Source organism: Acanthaster planci, linkage group LG17 (genome assembly GCF_054643075.1).
Source record: "Acanthaster planci isolate LZ-2023a linkage group LG17, COTS_SCS, whole genome shotgun sequence".
Classification (NCBI taxonomy): domain Eukaryota; kingdom Metazoa; phylum Echinodermata; class Asteroidea; order Valvatida; family Acanthasteridae; genus Acanthaster; species Acanthaster planci.
In genome coordinates this window covers 5,889,183-5,916,472 of record NC_141793.1, presented here as the reverse complement: position 1 = coordinate 5,916,472, position 27,290 = coordinate 5,889,183, and the positions used below count along the sequence as shown (strand labels likewise).

General features: G+C 42.3%; 1 protein-coding gene across 14 annotated transcripts in view; it reads right to left on the bottom strand.

The window, feature by feature from the left end:
• ankrd28 (ankyrin repeat domain 28) overlaps nucleotides 1–27,290 on the bottom strand; it is a 57,061-nt gene that overhangs the window by 14,360 nt on the left and 15,411 nt on the right. For 3 of the 14 annotated variants that reach the window (XM_087147947.1, XM_087147938.1, XM_087147944.1), the window contains exons 5-23: nucleotides 26,505–26,592; nucleotides 25,397–25,539; nucleotides 23,445–23,483; nucleotides 20,768–20,893; nucleotides 20,122–20,287; nucleotides 19,066–19,104; nucleotides 16,327–16,350; nucleotides 12,471–12,585; nucleotides 9,532–9,614; nucleotides 8,375–8,441; nucleotides 7,780–7,989; nucleotides 6,793–6,904; nucleotides 5,891–5,965; nucleotides 5,228–5,429; nucleotides 4,303–4,508; nucleotides 3,016–3,220; nucleotides 2,466–2,553; nucleotides 1,598–1,681; nucleotides 384–529 (exon numbers count right to left, since the gene is read on the bottom strand). In XM_087147947.1, coding sequence (XP_087004073.1) covers nucleotides 384–529; nucleotides 1,598–1,681; nucleotides 2,466–2,553; nucleotides 3,016–3,220; nucleotides 4,303–4,508; nucleotides 5,228–5,429; nucleotides 5,891–5,965; nucleotides 6,793–6,904; nucleotides 7,780–7,989; nucleotides 8,375–8,441; nucleotides 9,532–9,614; nucleotides 12,471–12,585; nucleotides 16,327–16,350; nucleotides 19,066–19,104; nucleotides 20,122–20,287; nucleotides 20,768–20,893; nucleotides 23,445–23,483; nucleotides 25,397–25,539; nucleotides 26,505–26,592 — 2,218 coding nt within the window. The remainder of the gene's footprint in view (nucleotides 1–383; nucleotides 530–1,597; nucleotides 1,682–2,465; nucleotides 2,554–3,015; nucleotides 3,221–4,302; nucleotides 4,509–5,227; nucleotides 5,430–5,890; nucleotides 5,966–6,792; nucleotides 6,905–7,779; nucleotides 7,990–8,374; nucleotides 8,442–9,531; nucleotides 9,615–12,470; nucleotides 12,586–16,326; nucleotides 16,351–19,065; nucleotides 19,105–20,121; nucleotides 20,288–20,767; nucleotides 20,894–23,444; nucleotides 23,484–25,396; nucleotides 25,540–26,504; nucleotides 26,593–27,290) is intronic. The other 11 variants (XM_087147939.1, XM_087147945.1, XM_087147951.1 and 8 more) reach the window with 9 other exon arrangements.

Sequence of the window (27,290 nt, the reverse complement as noted above, 5' to 3'; positions counted from 1 at the left end):
GGTTCTGAGTGTGAAGTTTGCCATGTGGGTCCTCGTTACCCTCCGCTGGTACGGCCGGTCAAGGACTGCAGAAATTTCACTCTGGCTCGGTAGCGGGTTCCAACTCCAAATACACATTTGCAAACAGGGGAAGGAATTTTCAATACTGATTGGTAGTAATTTCTGTCATAAGGTACTTTGACAGCTCACGAGATTCTGTTAACACCTGATGAATTCTTTTGCAGGCAGCCGTGATTTGGCAAAAACTACATGTATGAACATGATTAAAAAAAAAAGGGAAAAAGGGGAAACGACGGTAGGCATTCCTGGCATGGCTGAAAAAGGGCAGAGGTTATTGTCAAGTGGCAAAACCTGTTACTTTTATCCCCGGCGACGAAACTCACCTATGGTGCCTGCCGAACCGCTCTCTGCTGCCACCATGAGGCAGGTCCTGCCCAGTTGGTCGGCTAGGTTGGGCTGGCCCCCGTGCTTCAGCATGAGCTGCAGGCATTCCACCTGGTCATTGAGGGCGCTGGCATGGAGAGACGTTCTGGAGGAAACGAGAAACAGGGCAACACCAAAGGGGTGTCACTGTTTTTGGTCTGGTGTAGCCAGGCATTTAACTTAAAGCTCATCGAACAGGAAAAAAAACAAACCAAAAACATGAAGCAATTCTTCAAAGCTGTGTTAGGGAAATGGTGAAAAAATGTTCTCTGTCTTCAGTTAATGACGTTCGAGTTATATCGTGTACTTATGGTGTATATCTCCAACATACAACTTACCAATCTTAACTTCTACGAGTTATGATTCACAAGTCATACACAAGATAACAGAAGTACACATGTAAGTCACCTGCACAAATTATGATTTGTAAGTCATTAGTTTGAGATGAGAGCCACAGGGACAAGATATGAATAGTACATACAATGTATGATTCATGCCGGTAGGCTGTCAATTTGAGATAAAAGTCATACGCGTGAGATAAGTAGTACATATGACATGAGCAAGTTGAGATTCATCATTCATACATACGAGACATTACGCACAAGATACAAGTCCTACTTACAATCTGTGAGTAAAGTACACACCATACGTCATGCAAGTCGTGCATACAAGTTATGATTAATTAGTTGTCAGTTTGAGAAGTAAGTCACGCATACCGGTACATGTACAAGTTATGACTTATGTACCAGTCAGCTCAAGGAGAGAAAATCTTTTAACCGGATCTTATCATATGGCTTCGTACAATTCCACACAAAACCAAACTTATTACGACAATGGCGAGACCAGGAACATTTGAACCCCCTCCCCTGGTATTTGTACATTAAATAAATGAGGAATGTTGGGTATCAAAGTTAACAATAATAGCCAGCAGTGTAAAGCCCAAAGGGTAGTTACGTCAGGTAAACACTGCTCTTTCTCGTCCACACAACATAGCCCATATGGTAAATAAAACAAGAGAAAATCACCTCATCTGCATAAAAAAAATCCATGCCTGTGTAACCAGGCCTAGGGGGCAGTTACACTAATGGCAGAAGGCTGATTACATCTTGAAGACAATTTGAAGGAAGGAATCGTAGCCAAGACGACATATAGGGCATTACTGATTGAGACTGACCTTCCTTTTCTGTCTTGAATGTTGACAATTTCATCACCCAGTGACTCGATGAGCTGCTCTGCACAGGACTCGTTATCATTTAAACTAAAGAAGAAAACAAAGTTTAATGTTCCATACATTGTCATTGAACTTCAAGACAAATATGACTCATTTTATAACTTTCGGGTCCAACATTTACTTTAACATTTTTCCATCCATGTTACAACTGACATGTATACTTTGACAAGGGATATATCACTGAAATTGGTTTCACACCATTTTTATTTGTTTGACAGGTAATTTGCAGTACTCATTCAATCTTGGAAATTAAAGAATGAATTTTAAACACTAAGAAATCACACGCCAGATGTAACAGGGATGGGAAAAATGGACCCCAAATTTAAAGGATGCCCCAAATTTTATACTTCAAATGATGCAAAGCTTAGTTAATATCACTAAACAACAAGTTCCCTCCAAGAGAAGTTTCCAAGGCTTCTGTTCCTGAAAACTTCCATGGGGGAAACATTTCGAGAGGTTCTGATGACAAGAGTAATCATGAAAATAGCTCCGACACGAGGTGAATTGCTTCACTGATTTCTCGACATTTGGCCCCAGGTGAAATGCTTCAGCGATTTTCCAAACTCCACGTGTGTAGGTAAATCAATTCTGCTGATTCTGATTTCACTACGCAAATTTAGTCCCAAGGACAGTCAACGCTCCAGTTCTTTCATCATTAAAAAAATCCTCAAGTGTCTCCTGACTTCGATGATCAGAGTTGGCAAATTCCTTTGAAGTAATCAACTCATGCTGAACAATCTCTTCCTTTCAAAACCCTTTGCCTCTTGTGAACTCAGTGCAGGTTGGGGACAAACCACCACTTCATACTTACACAGCACAGTGCAACGGAGTGAAAGAATTTCCTTTAAAGAACATTTTAGGATCTTGCTCAAGTAGTAATTCCACGCAGTTCTCGTGCCCTAAAAACGGAAAACAAAACCAAAACAGGAGAGGGTTACTCAAACACAAACGGTTCCTAACTTCGGAAAACCTAGTCCTTTTCTTCCTCTTCAAAGTTAACAGGCTATGGTTAAACAATCATGTGTGCGACTGCTGTCAATTCCAGTGGGTTTAGGAGTTTTATTGCCAGGCATGGCTGAGTAACTTGGAAAATAGCTTAAAGGCCCATGAGTTTCCACTCGAGTGGAACACAATGCAACGTTGATAGACTTTGGAAACAAATCGGTTTAAAGAGGAAACTTTGTGTTTGCACACAAAGAACGCCAAATAAATTGAACATTCTATAAACAATTTGTTAACTTCACACATACTGAACAGCATTTGATTGTTTAAACTGTTCAAATTTTGTAACAAAACTATGTGACAGAACCTTGCGTGTTGAACTTTTGGGAGGGCTGACCCAGTTCCCAGATATTACTTACCATTGTAACAAGCCCAGTGTAAGGGTGTGTAACCGTTGCCATCGAGATGGTTGGTACACCCTGCCTGCAGCAGTGCCCCCAGTATGCCCACGTGACCGCAGGCCGCTGCCATGTGCAGTGGCGTGCGACCTTTGACATCGGCACAGGAGGTATTGGCTTGGCTCTGCAGCAGCGCGTCCACGCATTCTTCATGGCCATTGGCTGCCTGTCGGTGCAAGATAACAGTGTTACTCAAGACATACGTGAAACCTTTGACCAGCATCTGACAATGCTGAGTTTGATTTCCGATGTAGATAATATCTATGTTCTAGAATTCAAAGTACGGTGCACTATCATCAATCAACTTCAAAGGTTCTTTGCTTTTCTCTGTTGCCAACCAGCCGCATGATCAACTTTGCGAGTCTAGTCCTGAAAAGTCATTTTAATAAAGTAGTCAAACTACTGACGGCTAGAATTGATTCGATGTGCAACAATCAAAACATAATTCACAGTTTTTCCCTGTGTGTTTAGTGCAATGGAATATGGCTATTCTGATAGAAAACAAATGAACGTCCTTTTTAATGCAGTAGGAAATTCCAGTTTTAGGAAAGGAACATTTGTTAACCCTTTTGTAACCTAAAACGGTTAAAGCACTTTTCAGGCAATTCACGTAACAAACATCTGAGGGAGCGGATATAAAAAGCAAATTAAAGTAATGACACAAAACAAACAAAAACCTGATGCAAAACTAAGAAAACAAAGCAAAAGTATGTAATCTTAACTGATATTTAACCCCTTGACGCCGGGACTTTTTTCTGAAAGCCGACTCTGAGAATTCCAGCCTCTCTTGGCCACGAAGGCCACCTGCCAAACTGCCAATTCTCAATTTGTGGCCCTGCGTGCTCTGCACGCTTTGATTTACACGGTGAAAAGGCTCATTGTTCGGTGGCAGGCGGCTCTACTCACGCTTCCACATTCCCGTTGCCTCTTTTCAAAGTGGGGACTATTGTGAAGCTGGTGATTATGATGCAAATTTGGCCTTTTCATTTCTTGGCAACACAAAAAGGCCAATTACCATATATACAAGAGCCAGGGTCTGCCTTCTTTCACCGTGTTTGCTCGCGCGTAGGCCGAGACTAATAGCTGAAAAGCCGGCTTAGGATCTCAATCTTTACGGCGGCTCTTACCGGCCCTCTTCTTTATTACTAATTACTATAAGACATGCTTCACGTCAAAGCATACTTTTCTTTTGTCAGAGCTGCAATCTTTTCACAAACCTGAAAACGCATAGATAGTAACTGGACTCACCCCACGATGCAGGGCAGTCCTGTGGTGGATGTCCCTAGCGCTCAGACTAGCCCCATGCTGTAGCAGCAACAGCGTAGCGTCTGTGTGGCCATTGCTAACAGCGACCATCAGCGGCGTCCGCGACTGGTTGTCCAGGCAGTCTACCGCCCCCTCTTGGTCGGCGTTTTCCAGGAGGATTCTGAGGCACTCGGAATGTCCGTTGTAGGCTGTAGAACGGCAAGCATAGAGTCAATACCCTGATAACTGATATTAAGACATGTGTAACATTCAAGAACCACTGGGTTCCAACCATGGGCATTGCCAGGTTTTTTCTGGGGGGGGGGTGGAGGCAGGGCTTTTTCCACGGGGCAAAGTGCTTACCAGCAGCAACAGGACAAACCAAACTCTGTAGAAAGGGGTCAAGTATGAAGTATTTCCAAGTGAACTGGTGATTTTGATCCACTTTCGTGCCTTTTCTGGGGTTGGACTCCAACAGAAGTGCACTGCAAATACGTGCCTATTCTACTGGATTCATCTGATTCTATGATTCTCCATTGCCAACTTGTGACACAAAGACTAAAAGGACTAGCGCTCACTCAACTGAAACAATCCATTTCCTGATCACTCTTTGGGTGAGTAATCTACAAAGCACTCCAAAAGACACCACTACTAAAGTAGCATCACACTCAGATCCACACTCTTAAACTTGAAGTGTACATGTACGTAGGCAGGTCACAACACAAATTGACGGATGAGGCATGTAATGTGTGCATACCACCTATCTATGAGCAGGTGCATCGGTGAACTAGCTTCAGATTTGGGTTGCATAATTAGTCTACATCAATAACCACTTCCAGCCAGGGATGTTACATCTTTGCTCTCCAAGTGTCAAAGAGAGTTTGTTTCCATACAGTGTTGTACTAGTTTCTGCAGCTGGCTGCCTTACCTGCGGCATGAAATGGCGTTCGTTTGGACACCGAGTCGTGGATCAGGATCGTGGCTCCCTGCATGACTAGAGCCTCCACACAATCTATGTGGCCCTTGAATGCAGCTAGGTCCAGCGCCGTCCGGCCGTTGGCGTCCTGAATGTCCAGGTTGACGATGGATCCAATCAGAACGTGAAGGACTTCCACGTGACCATTGTACGCCTGCAAAAATGCACCATGTTCCTTTGATTTCAGCCTGGAACATAACGTTTTCCTTCCGTTTTTCCTCAAGACAGTATGCTCACTTTTAATAAACTGATTGTTTCTTCTCAAGCTTAAAGAACTGAAGAATTGTTATGAAAGAATCAAAGAATTGTTATGGTGGACAAGAGGTACAAATAAGACAGAAAAATTGGTAAAGCCTGTTGACTTGCAGAACTTCCAAGTCTTTCCAGAGCTACAGTGGGTTTTAACTACCACATGTGTTACAGTCGGTCTTTTTTGGAAAACAATTAACAATACAAAACCTGCGACAAAAGCATTCCTTTCTCACTGTTCAATCCTGTTATTTGTGTTTGGTCTCATCACTCTTTTGCTCCTGTGATGGTCTTGACTACAACATTGGCATGTTCTCTTTTCCGACGCACAGCAATTTAATGATACATCAGGAAGTAGCAACGTACCGCTAAATGAAGAGGCGTGGTGAGTGGAGCAGAGCCACCAGTGTTGAGAAGATCACTCGCTGCTACTGCCTGCAACTGAAACGGAAACACCCCAGCGGCCGAGAGTGATTTGACTATCTTTACTATCTTGTACCCTGGGCATCCAAGTACAAAGGCACGTGCTTGAGGTGTTAAGTTGACCGATTCACCGGACCACCAAAGCATCGGTAAATTACCAACACACAGGCCGGTTCCGTTTTACAACTTCCATGCTAACCAGCCACATGGTGGCAAGTCGCAGGGTAGCTGGTCCCTTCTTTCACGGTTGCCATTTTGAATCATGTTGCTTCCTTCATGAATCTGATTTGTATGGAAAGCAATGCACCCTGTGGAACATTGTCCGCGAACCTTTCCAGTGACATTGGATCCATTAAAATTGGACGTGGAAAAATTCTAACATGTTTGATTTTACACAGCTGTGTAGTCTACGGTTAGATAAGTCTCACTTTAGCACACACCTCTCAGAAAAGGACACCCATAATTTTTAAAAAATATAAATCCACAAAAACTTGGCATTTCTTTGTATGGAAGTCACATACATACAAGTTATAATGGCTTAACCCTGACAGTCCTCAGTCCTCCAACAGGTGAAGGATTGAAGACTGTTAGGGGTTAAAGTGTTAAAACAGCCTCTGTTTATAATAAGTAAGGGATACATGACTACCACAGAAAATGGCCACTTTACATACTGCGACTGTGCACAGAGTGTGGGTAGGCCTTCGCTTGCTTAAGGGGACAATCCCTTTGTCAGGCAAATTAGGACCAAGTTGTGGGGACATTTCTCTGTCCTGTGTTTGTCTCCACGACTACGGAAACCAGCACGTGTCGGCCATGGAGTGTCCAACAATGACTGTTACGGTTACCTTCTCAGCGGCTAGGCTATGTCCGCTGGCAGCTGCATAGTGCAGTGTGTTGTAGCCATTGATGTCTCGCAGTCGTGGATTGGCGTTGTTATGAAGCAAATGCTCTACGCAACTGAAGAGACAAAAGAAACAGATAGAAAATGTCGGGAAAAATCCAACCAGAGAGGACTCACACTTATCCCGAATCTTTTACCTGACGCAGGATCATCAGACACTTTGTGTGAAAAAGTAAGTAACATTTGTGATATTGGGTACCAGACGGGACAAGAAAAGGAACTTTATTCTGCCAATGAACAACCTCCTTTGAGATGAAACACTGCATGTGCTTGCCATGGTCGACACTAATAGTACATGTATGTTGAGGGCACAGCGCCCTTTGCAAGAATGTTTGGGACCAAGGAGTGGGACAAAATTTTAACCCAATTACTAGCTTTGTCCCAATCATGAAAATCATTTGTCTTCAGAGCTCAACTATAACAAGCTAAAAAGGGCTTTTTTTCTGTTTATGACAACATGCGAATTCTGAATGTAGATTGCTTCATTCGGAGAAAACAGAGAAAATGAGGGGAACCCTCACCCTGTGTTCGTAGTGGATAAACCCTTGTGCATGCCAAACAATGCATGTACCGGTAGCCATTGTTGGGCATGAACAAGGGTTTATCAAATACTACGAACAAAGGGCGAGGGTTCCCCTCATTTTCTCTGAATGACGTAATCTACATTCAGAATTCGCATCTTGGCATGAACAGAAAAAAAAGCCCTTTTTAGCTTGTTATAGTTGAGCTCTGAAGACAAATGACACTGCGTTGGATTTGAATTCTTCCATATTTATTTGAACAGATTTGAAATCGGAGAAACCATGTTTTCCTTAAAGGTGCTCTTTAAGTAGAATTTTTCTGCTCAGGTGTGGTGCGAAGCTGATCACAGATATTGCAGGGGTTCCCTTCCCAAGCAGTCTCAAACTGACTGCAAAACCACACAACTCACTCTGCCTCCACGTCAGCTGCAGCCGCGTAATGCAACGGTGAACAATCCCTGGCATCCAACCCATTGACGTTGGCCTTCATGGCTACAAGAGACAGTGTGCACTGATGGTTGGCATTGCCGGATGCGTAGTGTAAGGGCGTCCGACCATCCTTGTCTGGCAGGGTGAAGTCGGCACCACTTCGGATTAGTAAATCCAGACAATCTACATTTCTATAAAAAAAAAAATGAAATGTACTTGAAACAACAGAAAGTAATAATCAGTTACTGAAGTGTGATCACAGAGCACATGTTAAAAAGGCAAGATTTTTCCAAAATACTTCGACTGACATCTAGGAGAAACATGCTCTGCCATCCCCTTATTTAAAGCCAAAGTTTGCTCTCTGATGGGCTGGTAAATTCCACCGCCACATTTGTGCAAGAAAAGCAGTTATTTACACCAGCTCCCCAAAACTTGAAAACTGATACAAAGGAACTGATCAACAGAAATGACTTAATAAGCTTTGCAGGAGTTTAATCAGAGGATGTCCCATGAAACAAAACCCACAAGAAAGCTTTAATGCTGTTACTAACAATGACAACATGGACTATTTCTTACCCTGAGCATGCTGCGCAATGGACACAGGTGCGATGGTTGTCATCCAGTGCATTAATATCACATTCTGCTGCGGGTCAAACAGGTAAAATAAACAACTCTATCAAGACTACGGTCCATCTGGTCTGAAATGCTCATACAAAACAGTCTGCAGCAAGCCCTGGGAGCGTTGACTCGGATGCATCAAAAATCCTAAAAAATTTTCTCTAAAAAATTATGCAATTGATACTAAGTGGAATGTGTCTATATGAGCATCAGATGTAAAAGAAATAGATTTTGAACTCACACAGATGCAATCAGTGCCTAATGAGTCACCAATTTGTGCATTCTCGTGACATCACAGCCAGTTCTTGCTTTTGACTGCACAATGGTATGTGTTTGCTGTTCTTTAAATTTATTCACTCATGCATGACAGGTTCAAAAGGAACTTATCTGTAGAAATGTAAAGTCCATGACAGTATAGTCACCAGGTCCCTTATTTTGCCACTTACTGTAAAAACCAATCAGACTTGACGATTATAACTACAGGTGGTGAAATTATAGACCTGGTGACTATCCCGCCATGGACTTTATTTATCATCTGTATGTACTTCGAAGTGATATTGACTCACACTAAACCAAACTCCACGAGTACTTATCAGCTGAGAACTTTCCTTAAAGATATGAGACCTGTCACCACAAAATGGGCTGAAAGTCAGAATTTTAAAAAATTGAGACGTTGGTATTTTCAAATTCAGCAGAAAAAGAGCTTTCTAACGGTTTATCACACTTAGGGTAAAAGCACATGGAGGTGGCAATGTGACATTATTCCAGTAGCTTTGCGTCTTTGTTTCAGACACTGTTTCAATATTTCTGACCAGGCACAAATAATGTTATTGTCAAAATTGGTAAAAAAAACCGACATTTTAAACATCTGATCCTGCTATAAATTTGGAATTAAATGGAAGGGTTACTCTTTCCAAATATTACAACCCCCCAAAACTGATCTCCCACTTCAATCTTTGACTTTGAATCATCATAATGAGAAATAACAGAGTGCAACTTTGGCTCATTTTGACACCTACATGTACTGTGTATGACATTGCGTATGATATGATTCATACATGCACATGTGAAACCAGTTCCATGATGTGAATTCCCGTGGCAGGAGTTACATGTACCTGCTTCCAGGAGTTTCTTACAGCAGATGGTGTAGCCCCTCAGAGCTGCTAAATGGAGGGGGAGCATACCGTGGATGCCGCACCTACCAAAACATGAATGGAAAAAAACGACAAGAATACTTGGGAATATTGGAGGCACACTAACATCTAATACCAGATTCCAAAAGCTTGCCGTGAACACATCACGATTTGGAATTTTTTGGGGGGGGGATGATGGTGGGGTAGGGTAATGAATACAAATCATTGACGGTGTCATGATTTCCTTGTTGCAAAGGGCTAAGTTCATTTAGTTGAACAGTATTTTTAAGTCTCCAACTTCTGCGCAACTACAATGTATATATATCTGTCTTCATTTTCATTGCTGGTTCTTTAAACCTAGTCCTGATGCTGCATGTACGAGTAGGTCTTGTAGGGTTCACTCAATGTAGGCTACTGCATGAATAGTGCATTGGTGTGAACTAGATGTGCATGACATTTCCGGGGTTAAATTTTTGACTGGTTACAGTACTCACAAATGACTGTACATGTAAAATCTAGGGGGACAAAAAGTGCTCCGTTGTTGAATTGTACACAATTTAAAACTTGAATTAACCACTTCCTGCCGGGGACTCTGGAATTGGAGAAATCGGACAAAAGAAACAGGGCCCTGTAACAAAAGACCGTACTCCGAACAAAAGACCAGGCTGCTGGGCATTACCAACATTTTTCACTCTCAAAAGTGGTGATAATCCAGCCTCGTTTTGAAATCCTATGCCAGGGATTGGGGCATTGAGAGTGAGCGGATTACCACCCGGGACAAAAGCGCTCCACCACCGCAGCGATGAGCCACACAGCACTGCTGCACGCTAATCTGGCCCTTATTGAAAAGAGGCCAGCAGTGCACTGAGCCACGTTCGTGAACAAAAGACAGTTATATAACACCGCACAATCTGGGCTCTGTTTACAAGGCTGCTGGCCCGGCTGAAATACTCGGGCGTCAATGAAGGTCACCTGTCAACTTAGAGTAGTGCCTAAAGATTACTTCGTCCAGCTAAAAACGACCATTAAATGAAAAGATGAATTTTTGAAGGATTTTGAAAATGGAAAAAATGATAGTCATGCCAGCCCAGCATCATCAAAATTGAAAAATGCCCCGGCATGAAGTGGTTAAAAAGTTCTAAAACCATGAGAAGTTTATTTTACATTTAGGACAAAGGTAGTGGTACATTATTCGATGTGTACTGGCACTAGCGACCTCACTGCCAGTCCACAATTACGTGTGTACATTATGCTACTGGTACTAGCGACCTCACTGCCAGTCCACAATTATATGTGTACATTATGCTACTGGCACTAGCGACCTCACTGCCAGTCCACAATTACATGTGTACATTATGCTACTGGCACTAGCGACCTCACTGCCAGTCCACAATTACGTGTGTACATTATGCTACTGGTACTAGCGACCTCACTGCCTGTCCACAATTACATGTGTACATTATGCTACTGGCACTAGCGACCTCACTGCCTGTCCACAATTACATGTGTACATTATGCTACTGGCACTAGCGACCTCACTGCCTGTCCACAATTACATGTGTACATTATGCTACTGGCACTAGCGACCTCACTGCCTGTCCACAATTACATGTGTACATTATGCTACTGGCACTAGCGACCTCACTGCCTGTCCACAATTACATGTGTACATTATGCTACTGGCACTAGCGACCTCACTGCCTGTCCACAATTACATGTGTACATTATGCTACTGGCACTAGCGACCTCACTGCCTGTCCACAATTACATGTGTACATTATGCTACTGGCACTAGCGACCTCACTGCCAGTCCACAATTACATGTGTACATTATGCTACTGGCACTAGCGACCTCACTGCCAGTCCACAATTACATGTGTACATTATGCTACTGGCACTAGCGACCTCACTGCCAGTCCACAATTACATGTGTACATTATGCTACTGGCACTAGCGACCTCACTGCCAGTCCACAATTACATGTGTACATTATGCTACTGGCACTAGCGACCTCACTGCCAGTCCACAATTACGTGTGTACATTATGCTACTGGCACTAGCGACCTCACTGCCTGTCCACAATTACATGTGTACATTATGCTACTGGCACTAGCGACCTCACTGCCTGTCCACAATTACATGTGTACATTATGCTACTGGCACTAGCGACCTCACTGCCTGTCCACAATTACATGTGTACATTATGCTACTGGCACTAGCGACCTCACTGCCTGTCCACAATTACATGTGTACATTATGCTACTGGCACTAGCGACCTCACTGCCTGTCCACAATTACATGTGTACATTATGCTACTGGCACTAGCGACCTCACTGCCTGTCCACAATTACATGTGTACATTATGCTACTGGCACTAGCGACCTCACTGCCTGTCCACAATTACATGTGTACATTATGCTACTGGCACTAGCGACCTCACTGCCAGTCCACAATTACATGTGTACATTATGCTACTGGCACTAGCGACCTCACTGCCAGTCCACAATTACATGTGTACATTATGCTACTGGCACTAGCGACCTCACTGCCAGTCCACAATTACATGTGTACATTATGCTACTGGCACTAGCGACCTCACTGCCAGTCCACAATTACATGTGTACATTATGCTACTGGCACTAGCGACCTCACTGCCAGTCCACAATTACATGTGTACATTATGCTACTGGCACTAGCGACCTCACTGCCAGTCCACAATTACGTGTGTACATTATACTACTGTGGTGCCCACTACCAATGAACATTTCCAAGTATGCATTGCATGTACTGGTACTGGGTAATTTTGGATGACCAATCTGAGGAATAACCTCAGAGAGGAACAACTCTCTGCAAAACATACATGTGGCATTGTTACATGTACATTAGCCCCCCCCTCGGTTGATGTGAATGTATTGGCTCACCTGGTAGGATTAGCTCCATGCACCAGCAGGGTCACTAGGAGTTCCTGATGGCCGTTCTGAGCGGCCAGGTGGAGTGGTGTGTTCCTATTGTTATCAGCACAGTCCACTGAGGCACCTGTGTGTACATACAGGACACAGAATTTGTTGTTGTGAGTTGTGTAAGCTCCAAGTACTAGGCCTCATGGGATAGCTACCAGTACATTACAGTAGCTGTTTGTAGGATACGAAGATTGAGGAAACCCTTAAAACTTGTCCGATGAAGGGGTTGAGCAGCCAAGTTATGGGGCAAAGACAAATTTCACTGGAGGATTTTAGAAGGGCCAAACAGCATGAGAAATGAAGTCTGACACAGAAGAAGGGCTGATGCTTGTCCGGAATTGAGCACAGCCCACATCCCAATCTAGCATGCTTTGGCTACGGCTTTGCTTTTTTCTTGACTACATGTAACACACTACAGTGAGCAGCCACAGCCGCAGGGTTCCAAAAGCTGACAGCGGACTACTTCAAAAGGGTTTGCTGTGGGGCGAAAGTGAAGGGGTTCAGGTGTTATGCAAGGACCCAATTTCACAGAAAACAATGCTTGGCAAACAGATATGCTGTACATCACTTGCAAAGAACCAGTTGCAAAGTATGTAACAATGCATAACATTTTGAAAAATAATGGAAAAGCAAATATCTGGGAAAGCAAATATTTGCTGTGCTTGCCAAATTTTCTGTGTTTGACAGCTCTAGGAAATTGGGCCCATGAGGGTAGAGGAAGGCAGATAAATGTAGTCTTAATGATTACAGGTGAATAGCTTGGAATTCTGCCAGTTTTCAAGTCTACCTTTTCTGCATTTTTGGTCCCTCCCACGTATCTCTTTAGTCACACCACCAACCTAAACATCTTCCAAGTTGGTTGCACCATAAAGTGGCATAAAGTGGTACTTTTTTTTAAAACTACATGTGCATGTACAAAAATTACATCATCTGGCCAGGGATACCTTGGTGAAACTAACAATCCAACTACACGTAACAATTAATCCAAGACAAATAGCTGCATTTGAAATACTCAAAGTCACTCAAAACTGTAACTGCTAATGATGACCGTACAGCAACAAATTCAAATTGATGCAATTCAATTTATCCATATGATAAAATATCATATTGAAAAACAAGGTTTGAAATTGAAATTATTATTCGCATGTTATTCCAGTTATTTCCAGTAAAACCACAATGTGTTATGAACAATGTTGGCGAATTAACATAATAAAAATATGACAGAACTGAATTGTAAAACAAAACAAAACAAAATAAAAATCACGAACAGAACAAAATGCAAAGAAAACAATAAAAACTATGAATTTGAGATAAACTGTTTCTTATAATCTATGGCCTTCCTGAGAGTAAGACAAGTACTGGCAAATAACCTGAGTGGCGACTATTCTGAGAGATCTTATGCTTTGTGGTGCTTGGCATCACGGATTGAGGGATCAAGACCAAGATGGCTGCAACAGACACTGATGGCGTGTGCATTTGCTGTTCTTTTTGTCCCACATCTACTGTGCTTATTACCACCCACGCTGGGTGGTTTCGAGCAACAGGCTTGCTGGTTTCTGGCTCTACAGGCCAGATGAGTAACAGATCTGATAGTCTGGCCGAGTTTTGTGCAGCTGTACACAACTGGGGTTGATAAAATGTGCAAGTTAGAACTACCATGAAATTATGGTAGCAGTGCATGGAACTAGTGGAAACTGGACATACACATGATTATTGCTTGCAAAGTTCATTGTACGGCAATCCTAAGGAGGCAGCTCACACCGGTACGTCTGGCATCATGAACCAACATAAAATTTAAAAAAACACACAAAAAACCTGATACTTAATCTCCCCCTGTAACTCCTCTCTCCAGTTTGCTTGTGAGCCACGTCTAAAGTCAAGAATCACAGCTGTCTGTTCCAGATGTTTCAAACATTTGATTACGTACTCATCACAAACAGGGTCAAATTGTATTGAGAGGGTAAGCTGGGATTGTTGAAGAGATTGGATGTTTCGTCTTGTGAGGGTACATGTAGAATAAAGATGTGAAAGGCAAAATATGGCCCACCTGTAGTTGACCCACAGATACCATGAATCCAACACTGGTCAACCGCACACAATTCTACATCACTGAAAATCAACCCAGAGTGTTAGGGTTACACAAGGATTTGGGGGTTGCCACAACTTGGGGTCAGATGTCAGATTTCTTCAGCAAAGTGCCAAAGAGGTTTCATCTCTGTTTTGTTTTGTCTCCTGGTTGAATGCTTGGTGCTGACAGATATGACAGGGTTTGGTTCTGCAGACCGGATTGCAAGAGCAGATTGACCAGTTTTGCCCTTCTGGATCAAAAACTTCCTTCTTTTTCCTGAAAACACAGTTGTAACAAAATGTCTACAAAGGGAAAAAGGGCACCTGAAATTTCAAACTTCATGAGAGTTACCCGCAACCAGAGTACGGGAGGGTAGTGTCACATTTGCTGATCAAACATTTTCTTATCAGAAAATCTGAGGGTATGTCAAACTCCTGGCTGTGTGCCTGCTGCTCACAGGCATGCTCCCCTTTTCAGAAAAGTTCAGCTGTTGCTTGAGGGACCCATGATTTGCAGTATTCTTGTTTTGACTGAGGAACAGCTGAATCTATCTGATCAATGTCTTAATAGAGGTTGAACCCCCACAAAAGTTGGTTCAAGTAAATATAATCTACGTACAGCATAACCTCTGTACTGACGACACCCCACTTTGTCTTGATACGCATGTGCTTTCCTATGGTATTCAGTGGATTGTGGGCACTCAATGGCCAAATAGGAAAGTGCATGTGTAAACAAAGTGTAACGTCATCAGTAGACAGGCCTACAGTGTATTTGATGCCCAAGGGTATCAAAAGGGATGGATTACTGTGATGGGAAAACACCTGCTTATGGACATTACATGAACTGTAAATGCGAAAAATTGAGGAAGCAGTTAACACATAGGAATAGGAACCAAAGTAACAAATTGTGGCTGGCTCTAGCAAAACCCAACACTAGGGGGGTGAAAACTCCAATTCGGAGTTTGGGATCACAGCAATGTATGTATAAGCAACAAACTTTCATTTGATGTGTGTTGGGAGAAGTGTGGATGACACCTGACAAAGACATATGGAACTTGAAATTACAGCTGAGATAGAATTCTGTAAGGTTGCAAAACAATACAAATACTGTGTAATGGAAAATGGTAAGAAGTGTCAGGTTTTGCCTGAGCCGGTCACAATTAACAAACAAATGTGACAAAACACTGATTATTGGAAATGATTTGGAAAGGACTAGTGACAGTATTTTAGAGTGATGTCCCATTTGAGCTGCAAGATTTCTCTCCCCCCCCAGCAACTACATGTATGCTTTTAAGGGTTCTTTTGGTGGAGTATCTTAAACTTGGGGAAATCAACTACAACTGTACTTTCTGAAACATTTGCAGTGAAAAGCATTCCTCAGAAAAATTGGATTGTTTATCATTCATTACCAAATGTGCTGAATGGTTGATTTGCTCCATGTTTTATAAAAAGGACTGTTTGCACACACACACATGCACCCACACATACAAATGTAAATTTTGTTTTGATTTCCTTTTGATTTTCATCTTCTTCTAGAGGCTTTTCTGAAAAGAAAATACAGGACATCATCTCACCCATAAAATGAAAAGTCTGCGTTAATCCTCGCAGTGTCGAATATGATACAAGTTTAGTCAGCATATATTGAGGCACATGTAGCAGAACTGGAGGGTTAGGGTGTGACTGTAGGGGTTAAGACAAGGCTGCTTAAAGAGAGCTCAGAGAGAGAGAGAGAGAATTGAAATGGACTCACCATGCTCTACTAAAACTTCTGTTACTACAGTAACGGGTGCAAAACAGGAAGAAAATAAAAAAGACAAAGATGATGATGTGAACACAGTGACAGATTGCATAGACAATTGTCCACACATGTGCATAAGAGCCACACATGTACCGGTACCGGCCTGGTTAAGTAACGTCTACAGCGTGTCTCGAGCATCTAATCTCTGGACTGCCAAACCTGTGTTCTGCGGTACCAACCCTGATACACAGGTACATCCGGTTCGTAACTGAGACGTCGCTTCAGTTTAAACCACGCCTGCTGGACATGCACTGCACACAGAGTTATGTGCACTGATCAGCGATTACATGGAACCACAGACATGGAACCGTGGTACTGGAAGTTAACATGCAACTTTCAGAGATTGTTCAACTTGAGCCTGCAAATGTAGGCTTACAAAATGTTGACTGTGATCAGACTTGTCAATGTCTTTGGACAGCTGAGCACTAGTCACAAGATGTACACGAATAAGCCATTTGCGAGTTAAATTTGAATAAAATCTGGTACAGTTCTTTAAATTCACATGAACATAACAACTTGAATTGTCCATACCAAAACCACTGTTGCTATACCTCGTGATTCGGGGCAAGCTTTTGCTTAGTTACATAAGAGACGCCTTGCAACAATACACTGTTCTCAATGGATAAGAACGGCACAAAGGAACCAGTCCATTCCAGAGATGGTGATCGCTATGCAAAAGCTTGCCCCGAATCACGAGGTATAGCAACAGTGTCTTTAGTCTGGGGAATTCAAATTGTTACGTTTCTATGCTATCGGATGACACAGTGTACCAGATTTTATTCAAATTTAACTCGCAAGTGGCTTATTCATGAAGATGTCTCCTACCCACCTCCCACAAAATGGCTGGTAAACTCATTTTATTTGGCACCATTTTACTATGCTTAATCAGTAAAACCTTCACCCCCGGCCATTCATTAAAACTGTCCCACATTGATGCCCTTGGATGTTCTGTTAAGGAGGCCGGTACAGGGGCTGCTTGAAATCAATTCCCTGCAGCTTGAAGTAATGACAAGTTGTGCACACAGTGGAAATGGTCACATTTGTCAGTGTTGCCAGGAATGATGATACTGGACAGAGACCAGCATGACAGAATGCTGGATACATGCTGGATACCAGTACACATCAGTTCAGTTGATACTGTAGTGGTGCTGAATTTCAGAGGTTCACAGTTCCAATCTCAATTCAGTCACCTACATGTACCTCTTTGTGCAACAGGCAAGTTCATGAACTACATTAAAGTGACCCAGTCAGTTTCCCCTTTTATGGTTTTCCCGACCTACGATGTACGTGTACAACCAGACTTCCATGCCATCAGAGGGACAAAATTGTCACAAGAGGCAAACAAGCACACAACTGTTTGCAGTCGTGAAAAAAGTACATGCACATACTGGTAAAATTGCACAGATCTACATGTATCTGTCAGCCATGAGCACAATAGACTTTAATGGAAACCAGCACAAAGCACAGGGGATACAACTACATGTAGAGGTAGGAAGGCCATGCAGACCATCATCAAGCTAGAACGGCATGAACATGTATATGTCTTCATTACCTTGACAATCGCAACATTTCACGTACATTTACATGTATGCCACAAAATGCTGCGTGTAACTTGTGCGTTATAAAACTGCAGTGGGCATTTGGGAGAGCCAAAATAAAGAAAGAAAAAGCTCAACACAACATTTTTTGTATCGGCACAGTCAACTTTCGACCAAGTTCACCATTTGTGTACACTGCCCACAGAGTTTACATCAAACTACTGGTATGATAATCACAAATGACAAAACACCTGAAAAACTGCTGCTTGGTTTCTGCTGAGGCTAGAGGTACCAGTACAGGACCAGTGAAATGACCCTAACAACGGCTGACTGTGTGTGTAGTATGCACACTGTGATTTGTTCACTAGATCTATAGTATGTGCATGATTCTGGGTCTCGCAGTCTGGGAGGTAACACAGGCAACTGGCAATTCAGAGTGGGCCCAATGAGAGTTTACTGTCAAAATGATAATCAACCAATGTGGAGCAAAAAAAACAGAGGTAAAATATAAACAAACCCGGGTAATTTCAGTAAGGGTTTTGGCATGTACATGTAACAATGAATGGATACAGACGGTTCCCTCCACGTACCGGTGCCCTGCCTAAAGAGCGGCTGGGTTGTGATGGACTTGCAAGGACTTGCGATGGACTCAACTACAACACTGTTTTTGAGGCAAACACTCAGTTTGGCACTGTCCAGTGAATCATTCCCTTTGGCTTACTTGTACATGTACAATGAACAGACTGCGCGGGGACCATCTTTCAAATGAGTGCTACCAGTTCATGTACATGTATGTTTGGCATTCCCTTTCTGCAGTACTACATTTTAAACAGAACTATGCAAAATTTCACAGGCAGAAACAGCTTTACATCCTCAAAAAAAAAAAAAAAAGTCAAAAAGGCATTTGATTAACTAGGTCTTTGTACATGGACATGCATTGCAGGTGTGCATCAGATTTTATCTATTTACAATAAGAGCGACAAGTTCACTTTTACATGTGGGTTGGAGAAAAAATACCTTTGAACTTTATCTTGAAGCATGTTGACTTTTTTCTTGCAACCACAAAACACTCAAGCAACAGCTGTGAAAAATACCGCCTTCAACAAAAGCCATAGCTAATGGACACACCACACTAAAAGCACTGAAACATTACCAGGGTTAGAAGTCTTAGTTGATTTAGGTTGGTAGGAGACTAGAAACAGAGCAGGTGAACAGAAAGAGAAGTACATTAACAGACACACTTCCTTCATGGAAAATGAACAGACAAGAACTTTGACTCCGGTGTATACCCTAGTCTACTGCAACATACATGTACATACACGTGCCTCCCTGCTGATAGGATACAGCACTCAAATGTGCCCTGCTCCAGGAAAAGGTGATATAAGTCGCACCGTGCATTTACGAGCAATGACCCGCTCAATGTTGGATTCAAAATTCCTCTTTTTCTGACAAAATCCTTGAAAATGCTAATTCCTTAGTCCTTGTGCGAATTTTGAAGGTGGTTGTAACACAAGAACATGTTGGTTGCTAAGTAAGATTTAAATGCCTACAACCCACATCAGAGCCAGACATTTCAAAGCCTGTTTTCTAGGTTTTGCAACTTCAATTGCCTGGAACTAATTAATATGCAAATGTGTCATAACTCCGGAACAGGAAAGGATATGGAGCTCTATTATATATCAAATGAAAGCTTATAATGTGGGCTTTCCAGTCATGTATATAACTTGATTTTTTTCTTTTTGGGCAATTTATATCACCTTTTCCTGGAGCGGGTCACAAATTTTTTATTAATGATGTTCAGCAAGTACTTGTACACTCCCTGAATGGTGAACAGAAGACGTTTTAACGACACTCAGATGTCCATGCTAAGGTGTACTCCTCCAATGCAGACAACCAACAAATTTGTAGGAATTCAGACGAAAACTGGCCACGCATAATGCATGTCGTGTGAGCGATCCAGTACATTAACACCTATCTATACAAGACTCTTCGGGAATTTTAATGTTCTCTAAAATTCCACATACAGTTTTGGTAAATTCACACGTGATGGAACAGCCCAAGTCATTGTTAATGCTTGAAATTTACTGATCAGTTTCTTTTTGTTTGGAGGAACTAGAGTTAAGAAATATCCAAGGAAAAATGAAGACAAAGTGCACAAAGACAGAAATGTCAGTTCGAGCAGACTGAGTGCAGTAACGTCGCCACTTACCATGCTCAATCAAGCTCTCAGCCCGGGTATACCGCCCCTGCAGTGCTATCATGTGAAGGGGCATGCGGCCTTCTTTACAGCGGACGTTGACGTTGGCGCCCTCGCTGAGCAGGATCTCCAGGCACGTGCCACCGTGGGGCGACACAGCCGCCAGATGGAGAGGAGACTAGAACGAGGTCAAAGTGGGAGTGGAAGTATACTGTACAAACATACCGCGAGAAGGCATTTAGACTCTTTTCATGTCTGCAGCTTTTGTGGAACTAGTACACTACAGGGCCATTTTGGTCATGATAAATGCACCTCAATTCTAAGACACCGAACAAATTTTCTGCACTTGTATTTACAGTTTGCATCCTGATCTTACGTATTAGAATATACCTCTGAAAATCTTCACTCCTGAATAAAAAAAGGAACTATTAGAAGTTCTTAAATGGTGAATATGATTAGCTCAGTTGACAATTTCGAACATACATTTTCACCACAAAAAGAAAAAATTGTTTTCCAAATAAAATTCAACTATTTCCTATAACATAAAGTTTTAACACAGGTTACACTTTTAAGTGTGACTAGTTTTGGAGGATTCTTGGCTATTTCTGGCAACAGTTTTCACACAGATACAGTTTGTAAGTTCACAAGTTCTTGTTACCTGTCCTTTGTGGTTCAGCACGTTAATATCCACACCATGTTGGATCAACTCACGCAGCACCAGGTCGTTGCCATTCAGGCAAGCAATGTGGACGGGCGTGTTGCCATTGGCATTCACCACGTCAGCCTGTAAGAGTCAGCAACCAGACTTGTGACCACGACAAAGGAACTTGGTTCTATGATCTGAGACCTGCTTCTACGAAGCTGAAATTTACAAGTAGGCAGCTGGCAAACTGCTTCGTAGTTTTGCGAAGTCAGAGTTGACTTTGAAGATTAATGCTTTAAATAATAATGCATTCGATAAATCACAGTGAGGGCACAAAATTGCTTAGATTTGGGATCAAGAAAACTTTACAAAAAAGGTGAAGCTCCGCATGGTGTTTACAAACTAGTTCTTGACATGCAAACAGTCCAACCAATATTAGACACATGTATCCCAAGTTTTGTTCTCATTCAAGCATGTTTTCCATGAAATCTTTAGAACGTGAAAACTTTCATTCCATCCGGCACTTTTACCCGTCAGTCATCATGGTCATCAAAGCATTTGTGTTTCACAGGATACCATGAAAGAAACTTTAATACATCAGGGATGAGATTGACCAATAATAAAATAAGCCGAAAACAGCTGAACAAAGGCATAAAGAAGCTGAACTGAGAAAATCTCCTATACTTTTGTACACAGCCAGTGTACAAGAAAAAAAAGGCTGAAATCCAAAACAAAAAGAAAATGAAATCAGCTAAAAAGCTGAGAAATCTCACCCCCGATACAGGTAGAAGCCAACAGAGTGAAAAAGCTGACGTGAGATGTTTGAAACTTGGCAATGTTTACATGTACATTTAATGAACGGGTAATAATTTGTGGGAATGTTTGTACATGTACATGTGACGGTTAGTGTGTAATGGGTTAAATGGAACTTTCTCAACGTCTGAAACAAGCTGTTTTCGTAATGCTTACCACCAGAAGCAGAGGTGAAGAACTCTTCTTTGACTAATTCCACATGTATTATCCTTCCTATGTATTCCCACAACCTCTATTCCTGCATACTCAATTCTGTATCTACACTAACGGTGCCATACATCTGTACTCTGCAACTGGATACACGAGGAACCGACCACAGAGCATGGAACCAGGTTCCACTTCATCAATTCCATTAAACCTGATACAACCTTTATCAAACGTCAGACGGAACTGTGAATTGTCATGAAGTGTATTGCTTGACCCGTGGTTTCGGTTAATTTCATCGTCAAACTTGAAATTTGGCCGGAGATTCCCTCCGCAACATGTGCAAAGCACAGGAGAGCTAACAAAGTATACTTTGCATTAACATTTTTCTTTCTCTAAATTCCCTGAGTTTCCTGACACTGATGGTTGTCAAGTACCTCACCCCCAAACTATGGTACATGTACCGTTTACAACCACAGCCCACACCACATCATTAGGTTAGTATCACTCTTGGTTTATGCCACCAGTTTTCACTGCTCATACCTGGTATGCATCTACATGCTTTTGTAGGACCTACAGCCCAGAGTAATTAATTACCCTGGTACAATTAATTAGCCCAGCAGTGTACATAAATAAAAAATCTGAACACCATGTCCCATGTTTGTATTTCAGTAAACATGCCCATGATTTTCTTTTCAATCCGGAAGATTGCAGAGGACACATGATGGAGTCCTAGACAGTGGTATGAAGAGTCACTATCTGCGACATGAAATTGTGGGGGGGGGTTGAGTGCAGGGATGGACTGGGGCAACTGTTCTAACAATTTCATGCTTTCAGTCAAGAGATTTTTCAATTCTAGTTTTTGCCCCATTTGACCTAGAGCACCAGCACAGTGGAAGTAAGCCCGAGATTGGAAGCAGGACTTGTATATAAACTGAATGTGAATTGTGCAGCCCCACAGGTACAGTACCGGTAAGGTTGAAATCACCATGGCACACCTACATGTAGGGTTTGGTGACCCAGCATGGAAAAGCCTTTAGACACCTACAGAGCTGGCATAGCCAAAACGCACCTTGCTGTTTTCTCTCTCAAATTTCAAGCAGGATTTTCCCCACAAGACCCCTTCGTCCCCAACAAGAACTTTACACACATGGCCCCACACATAAAAGATGTACGCTTGCTTCAATGTCTCAGAGTGGATCAGTCTACAGGTGCCAAAGTGTCATGTGCATGATGAGTAGCATGGTCCACCTGTTATTTCGTCATTTAATGACACCCTAAAAAGGTGGATATAGGGAGTGCAAAGGTACTGCATGCCCTCATTCCTGGGATATGGGGCATGCAGTACTTATAACAGTTAAAAACACAAACAATCCCACATGTATTGGTTACATTCCCCGTGCATTTCTGATAGGGCCTTTACTCCATCCTCCAAAATCCCTCACTGTGCAGGAACCCAAGGGCATATCTTTTGTTACAGCTTGAATTCTGCATCAGTATGAAGCAGCAGTGGCCAGCCTGTATCTTACTACATCCTGCAAAGGCCTCCCAAAACCTGGCGGATTCTGAAGGATTGGGGAAGGTCTAGGTAATGCAGTGAGTGACTGTTTGCCAATCTCCTGCCTGATAAATTGTGTGAGCGATTTCTTCAAGGATTAGATTTGCTTGAATGTGATGAACTGAATGAATACACCTGAGCGCTCCCATGTATGGTAATGATTGGTCAGTTACTTACACTCTGCTTTTTGGTGCTCATTGGAGATCGTGTCATAGTCTGGAGTTAACAAAATCACAAACACATCCTCTACCATGAGTCTGCTGCCGCTTTTTTGTGGTGCAAACGACTATTTTATGTTAGCTTAGAGTAATGCTGGGGACTTGACGAGAGTACCATGATCCTGAGCCTATACTGCCAAGTTTACTTACAAGAGACCAGTTAAAAGTACTTGGCCAGGGGCTGTGCTTAGCCATCGCTAGACAATAGGGTGTCCAAATCAACCTTGGACTGAAAAGAGTCTAATGCGACTTACATGCTGTTACAGGTTCATTTGCCTAACAACATGGGATGTCCAAAATTACCCAAAAATGGTGTCCCCCAGACACCTGCATGGCTAAAAACTTTTAGCGAGACAATCTCAGAATCTCAGGCCATTTCCTACTGGAGCATGTATACATGTAGCTACAAACGACAGAGTACCAAAGTGTGATGCGATTTGAACCAGGAAGTGTAGCGCAAACGAACAGAGTACGAGGGTGTGTTGGTTCACGTGCTGGTTCTCGCGCTAATGCCTTTTACACATTTAACTATGCGCGTGATGTACATGTATTCTTTTTGGTACCCTGTAAGCCTCACACTCCTGATCTCTGTGCTAGAGAATGGACCATTCCACCCGAGCATGCTAGGAACTACAAGTACATGTGCACTATTGGAACATTCCATCGAGACAGGAAGGCTCCATTTCCTTCCCCTAAACCTGTCATCCATAAAGCGATCCAGTGAGTGGTGTTAGTTACCATGGCTGTAACATTCATGACATGGATTTCTTTCACACATTTCCTTCATATCCATAATTTGAGTGCCTATTCTCATTTAAGACCGTATCATCTCACAGGAAATTTCTGGCAATGGTGATTATAATCCGTCACAGCAATTGCCGCAAGTTTAAAGGGTCTATGCAATACAATTATTTTGCAACAACCCTTGAAACTGCACCTGTGTTTCAATTAACCTCATCTCCAACTTTGGTTTTGTCATTTCCAAAGGTTTTCGCACCAATTTTGGTTTTTACACTAATGCAAATTTCCATACACGGGGCAACCAGTAATGTCATCCAAGGGAGAAAACCTAAATGTGCAAGGATTTATGCACAAATCCTGGACTGTTCAGATTTTAATGTCCTAAACTTCATTTCTTTGATGATACTTTGGTGTGTTACTTTCTTGTGTAAGTGTATGACAGAAGACATGGAGCAGTCCTTCCTCAGGACGTTTTCAACAGACAAATTTGGGGTTCACAATTAGTATAGAACACGTAAACTTAATAGTATCCGCTCTGAGTGACATACGTATTTGTATAAAAGTGGCCTTTTCAAAACACTTGACCCCAGGAGGATGTCAGACAGTTATCATACGCTGAAGAACACACAGGTGCAAATAAAAGTGCCGTTAAGTAAAACTCATTACCTGGACCCTTTCAACTTTAACCCCTTCATCCCGGAGCCATCCACATATGATGCAAAATATGGGACGGAGAGAACACCCCCCCGCCTTTGTGTTGGTCATTATTTGATCGGAATCTCAGGAATTCTTTACAGACTTCTGGGGGGATGTGTTAGGTAACAATAGTCCAGAGTGTGTAGAGAGATTGGACATGTGGGGGGAGGGTACCCATCAGCCCCATATCGTGCATGGTATCGCCCTCCACAGCCGCGGCTTTGTGTGAGGATTAGTGAATACCACACATACAGTCTATTCACCATGCAGCTGCTGGTTCAATGGGGCCTGCTGCTGGACAAAGCTTTGCATATTAAGCATACCACAGCCTAGCAGTCAGGGTCAAAAGAATCCCGGCGTGAAGGGGTTAAAGACACCATCAGTTTAACTATTAGCAGGTTATGTAGAATATAAAGACTCTCCAACATAGGCACCAAAAGTACAACAGGAACTGAGTGCTGAGCAAGTACCAACCTTGGCCCCAAAGTCAAGGAGAACCCGTACAACACTGACTTGCCCGCTGGCGCAGGCGGCATGGATTGGGGTGAAATGGTTGCGATCCTTGCAGCCAATGTCGGCATCATTTTCCAGGAGTGCCTTCACAACATCCACGTGCCCTGTGAACAAGCATGTACATGTACGAACCTTCAATCCAAAATGATGTGCAAGGTAAAAATGCAACCCAGACTAGTCTGCTCCCATACCTTGACATTTTGAATCACAATAACTGTGTCTCAACCCCTTTTTACTCAAGCTCAGTGTTTTGGGAGTTAGTATGAATGTTCTCACTCTTGTATTTATTTAAGTGAATTTGTCTTTCTGCATTTTATCCCGTTTATGCAATTAAGACCCTCAGGCCACAAATATGTGAATAAACCATAATAATAAGGCAGAGGGTTTGCAGATACACCATGTGGAAAATATCTCTATGAGTATGTGTGGTTCTGAAAAGAACCGGTTACTCAAAGAGATGTTTTCCACATGGTGTATCCGCAAACCCTCTGCCTTATCGTATTCCACCATGCAAACCTTCAAGAGCTACTTAAACCATAACAAATAAAGTAATAAACCTGAACAAATATAGAACCCAAGGACATCACCTGGAGATGTTATCAACATATATTTGCTGAGCAGTAACGAGAGTTCTGTTAATCAGGTTGCTTGCCGAGATGAACAGAGTTCTATACAGCAGCTCTGACAGATACTCTAGATTCGCTTAGTTCACTAAAATATTTCCTGTTAAGCTAATCCAAAAGACTGGGTTCGTTTTGGATTTCTTTTGCTTTTCATGTGGGAGGGCAGCATCAACTGTTAAAACACAGACTACTGAGGACACAGTTACTGTCAAAAACACTGATTACTAAGGACACAGTCACTGTCAAAAACACTGATTACTGAGGACACAGTCACTGTCAAAAACACTGATTACTGAGGACACAGTTACTGTCAAAAACACTGATTACTAAGGACACAGTCACTGTCAGCATGTCCAGGTTGTGCTTGATGTATTATCAGGTGTGTTGACAACTATTCAATTTCTACAAGTCGTTCAGTTCTACAATTGAGTGAAGTGTTTTGATACCCATGTAGGCAGCATAATGAAGAGGGCGCCTTTCCTTCTTGTCCTGTGCATTGATGGTACCTCCTTTAGATGCTAAGAGTTTCACCATCTACAAGTGAAAGCACAACATGAAACGATATAATGGTAATTCCAACTAAATTAACAAATAATTCCTCACTCAGCATTCCTATTTCCACTGGGTTAGTTATAGTTAATATTTTGATTAAAAACATCACAGTACTAACCTATCGGTGTGCCGTGAGGCCAGCTCGTACACAGTGTGAAAGTACGTGGGGATGTTCAGGGGACAAGTTCTTTTGTTAGGGAAATTTGGACCGAGTTGGGGACATTTCTGAGTCACCACAACGTTTTCGGACTCCCCACAAAATATGTGGAATGTCGAGTGCATGTCCCCACAACCACGGTGCAGGAGTATGTGTACATGCAGTGCCACTATGAAGTCACTGGCTATTTCAGACTAAATTTGCCAAGGCTTGACGCTGATTCATTTTGGACAAATTTACAGCCGGAATGCTTGCTGCGATGCCACTAGCATAAATTTGCATTAAATTCTCCATACTAAGTATAAGCTACCGGTAGCCTTGTTGATTTCACCATTATTCAAACGCAGATACACGTAGCTCTAGGACCAATTTCAGAGCTGCTAAGCTCAGAAGTTTACTAAGCACAAACATATTTGCTTAGCAACAACAGGTTACTAGTGAAAAAGTCACAGTATGTATATACCTTGAGACTGGTGTTCTGCTGATTTTTGCTGAGCACAAAATTCTGCTCAGCTATATTCCT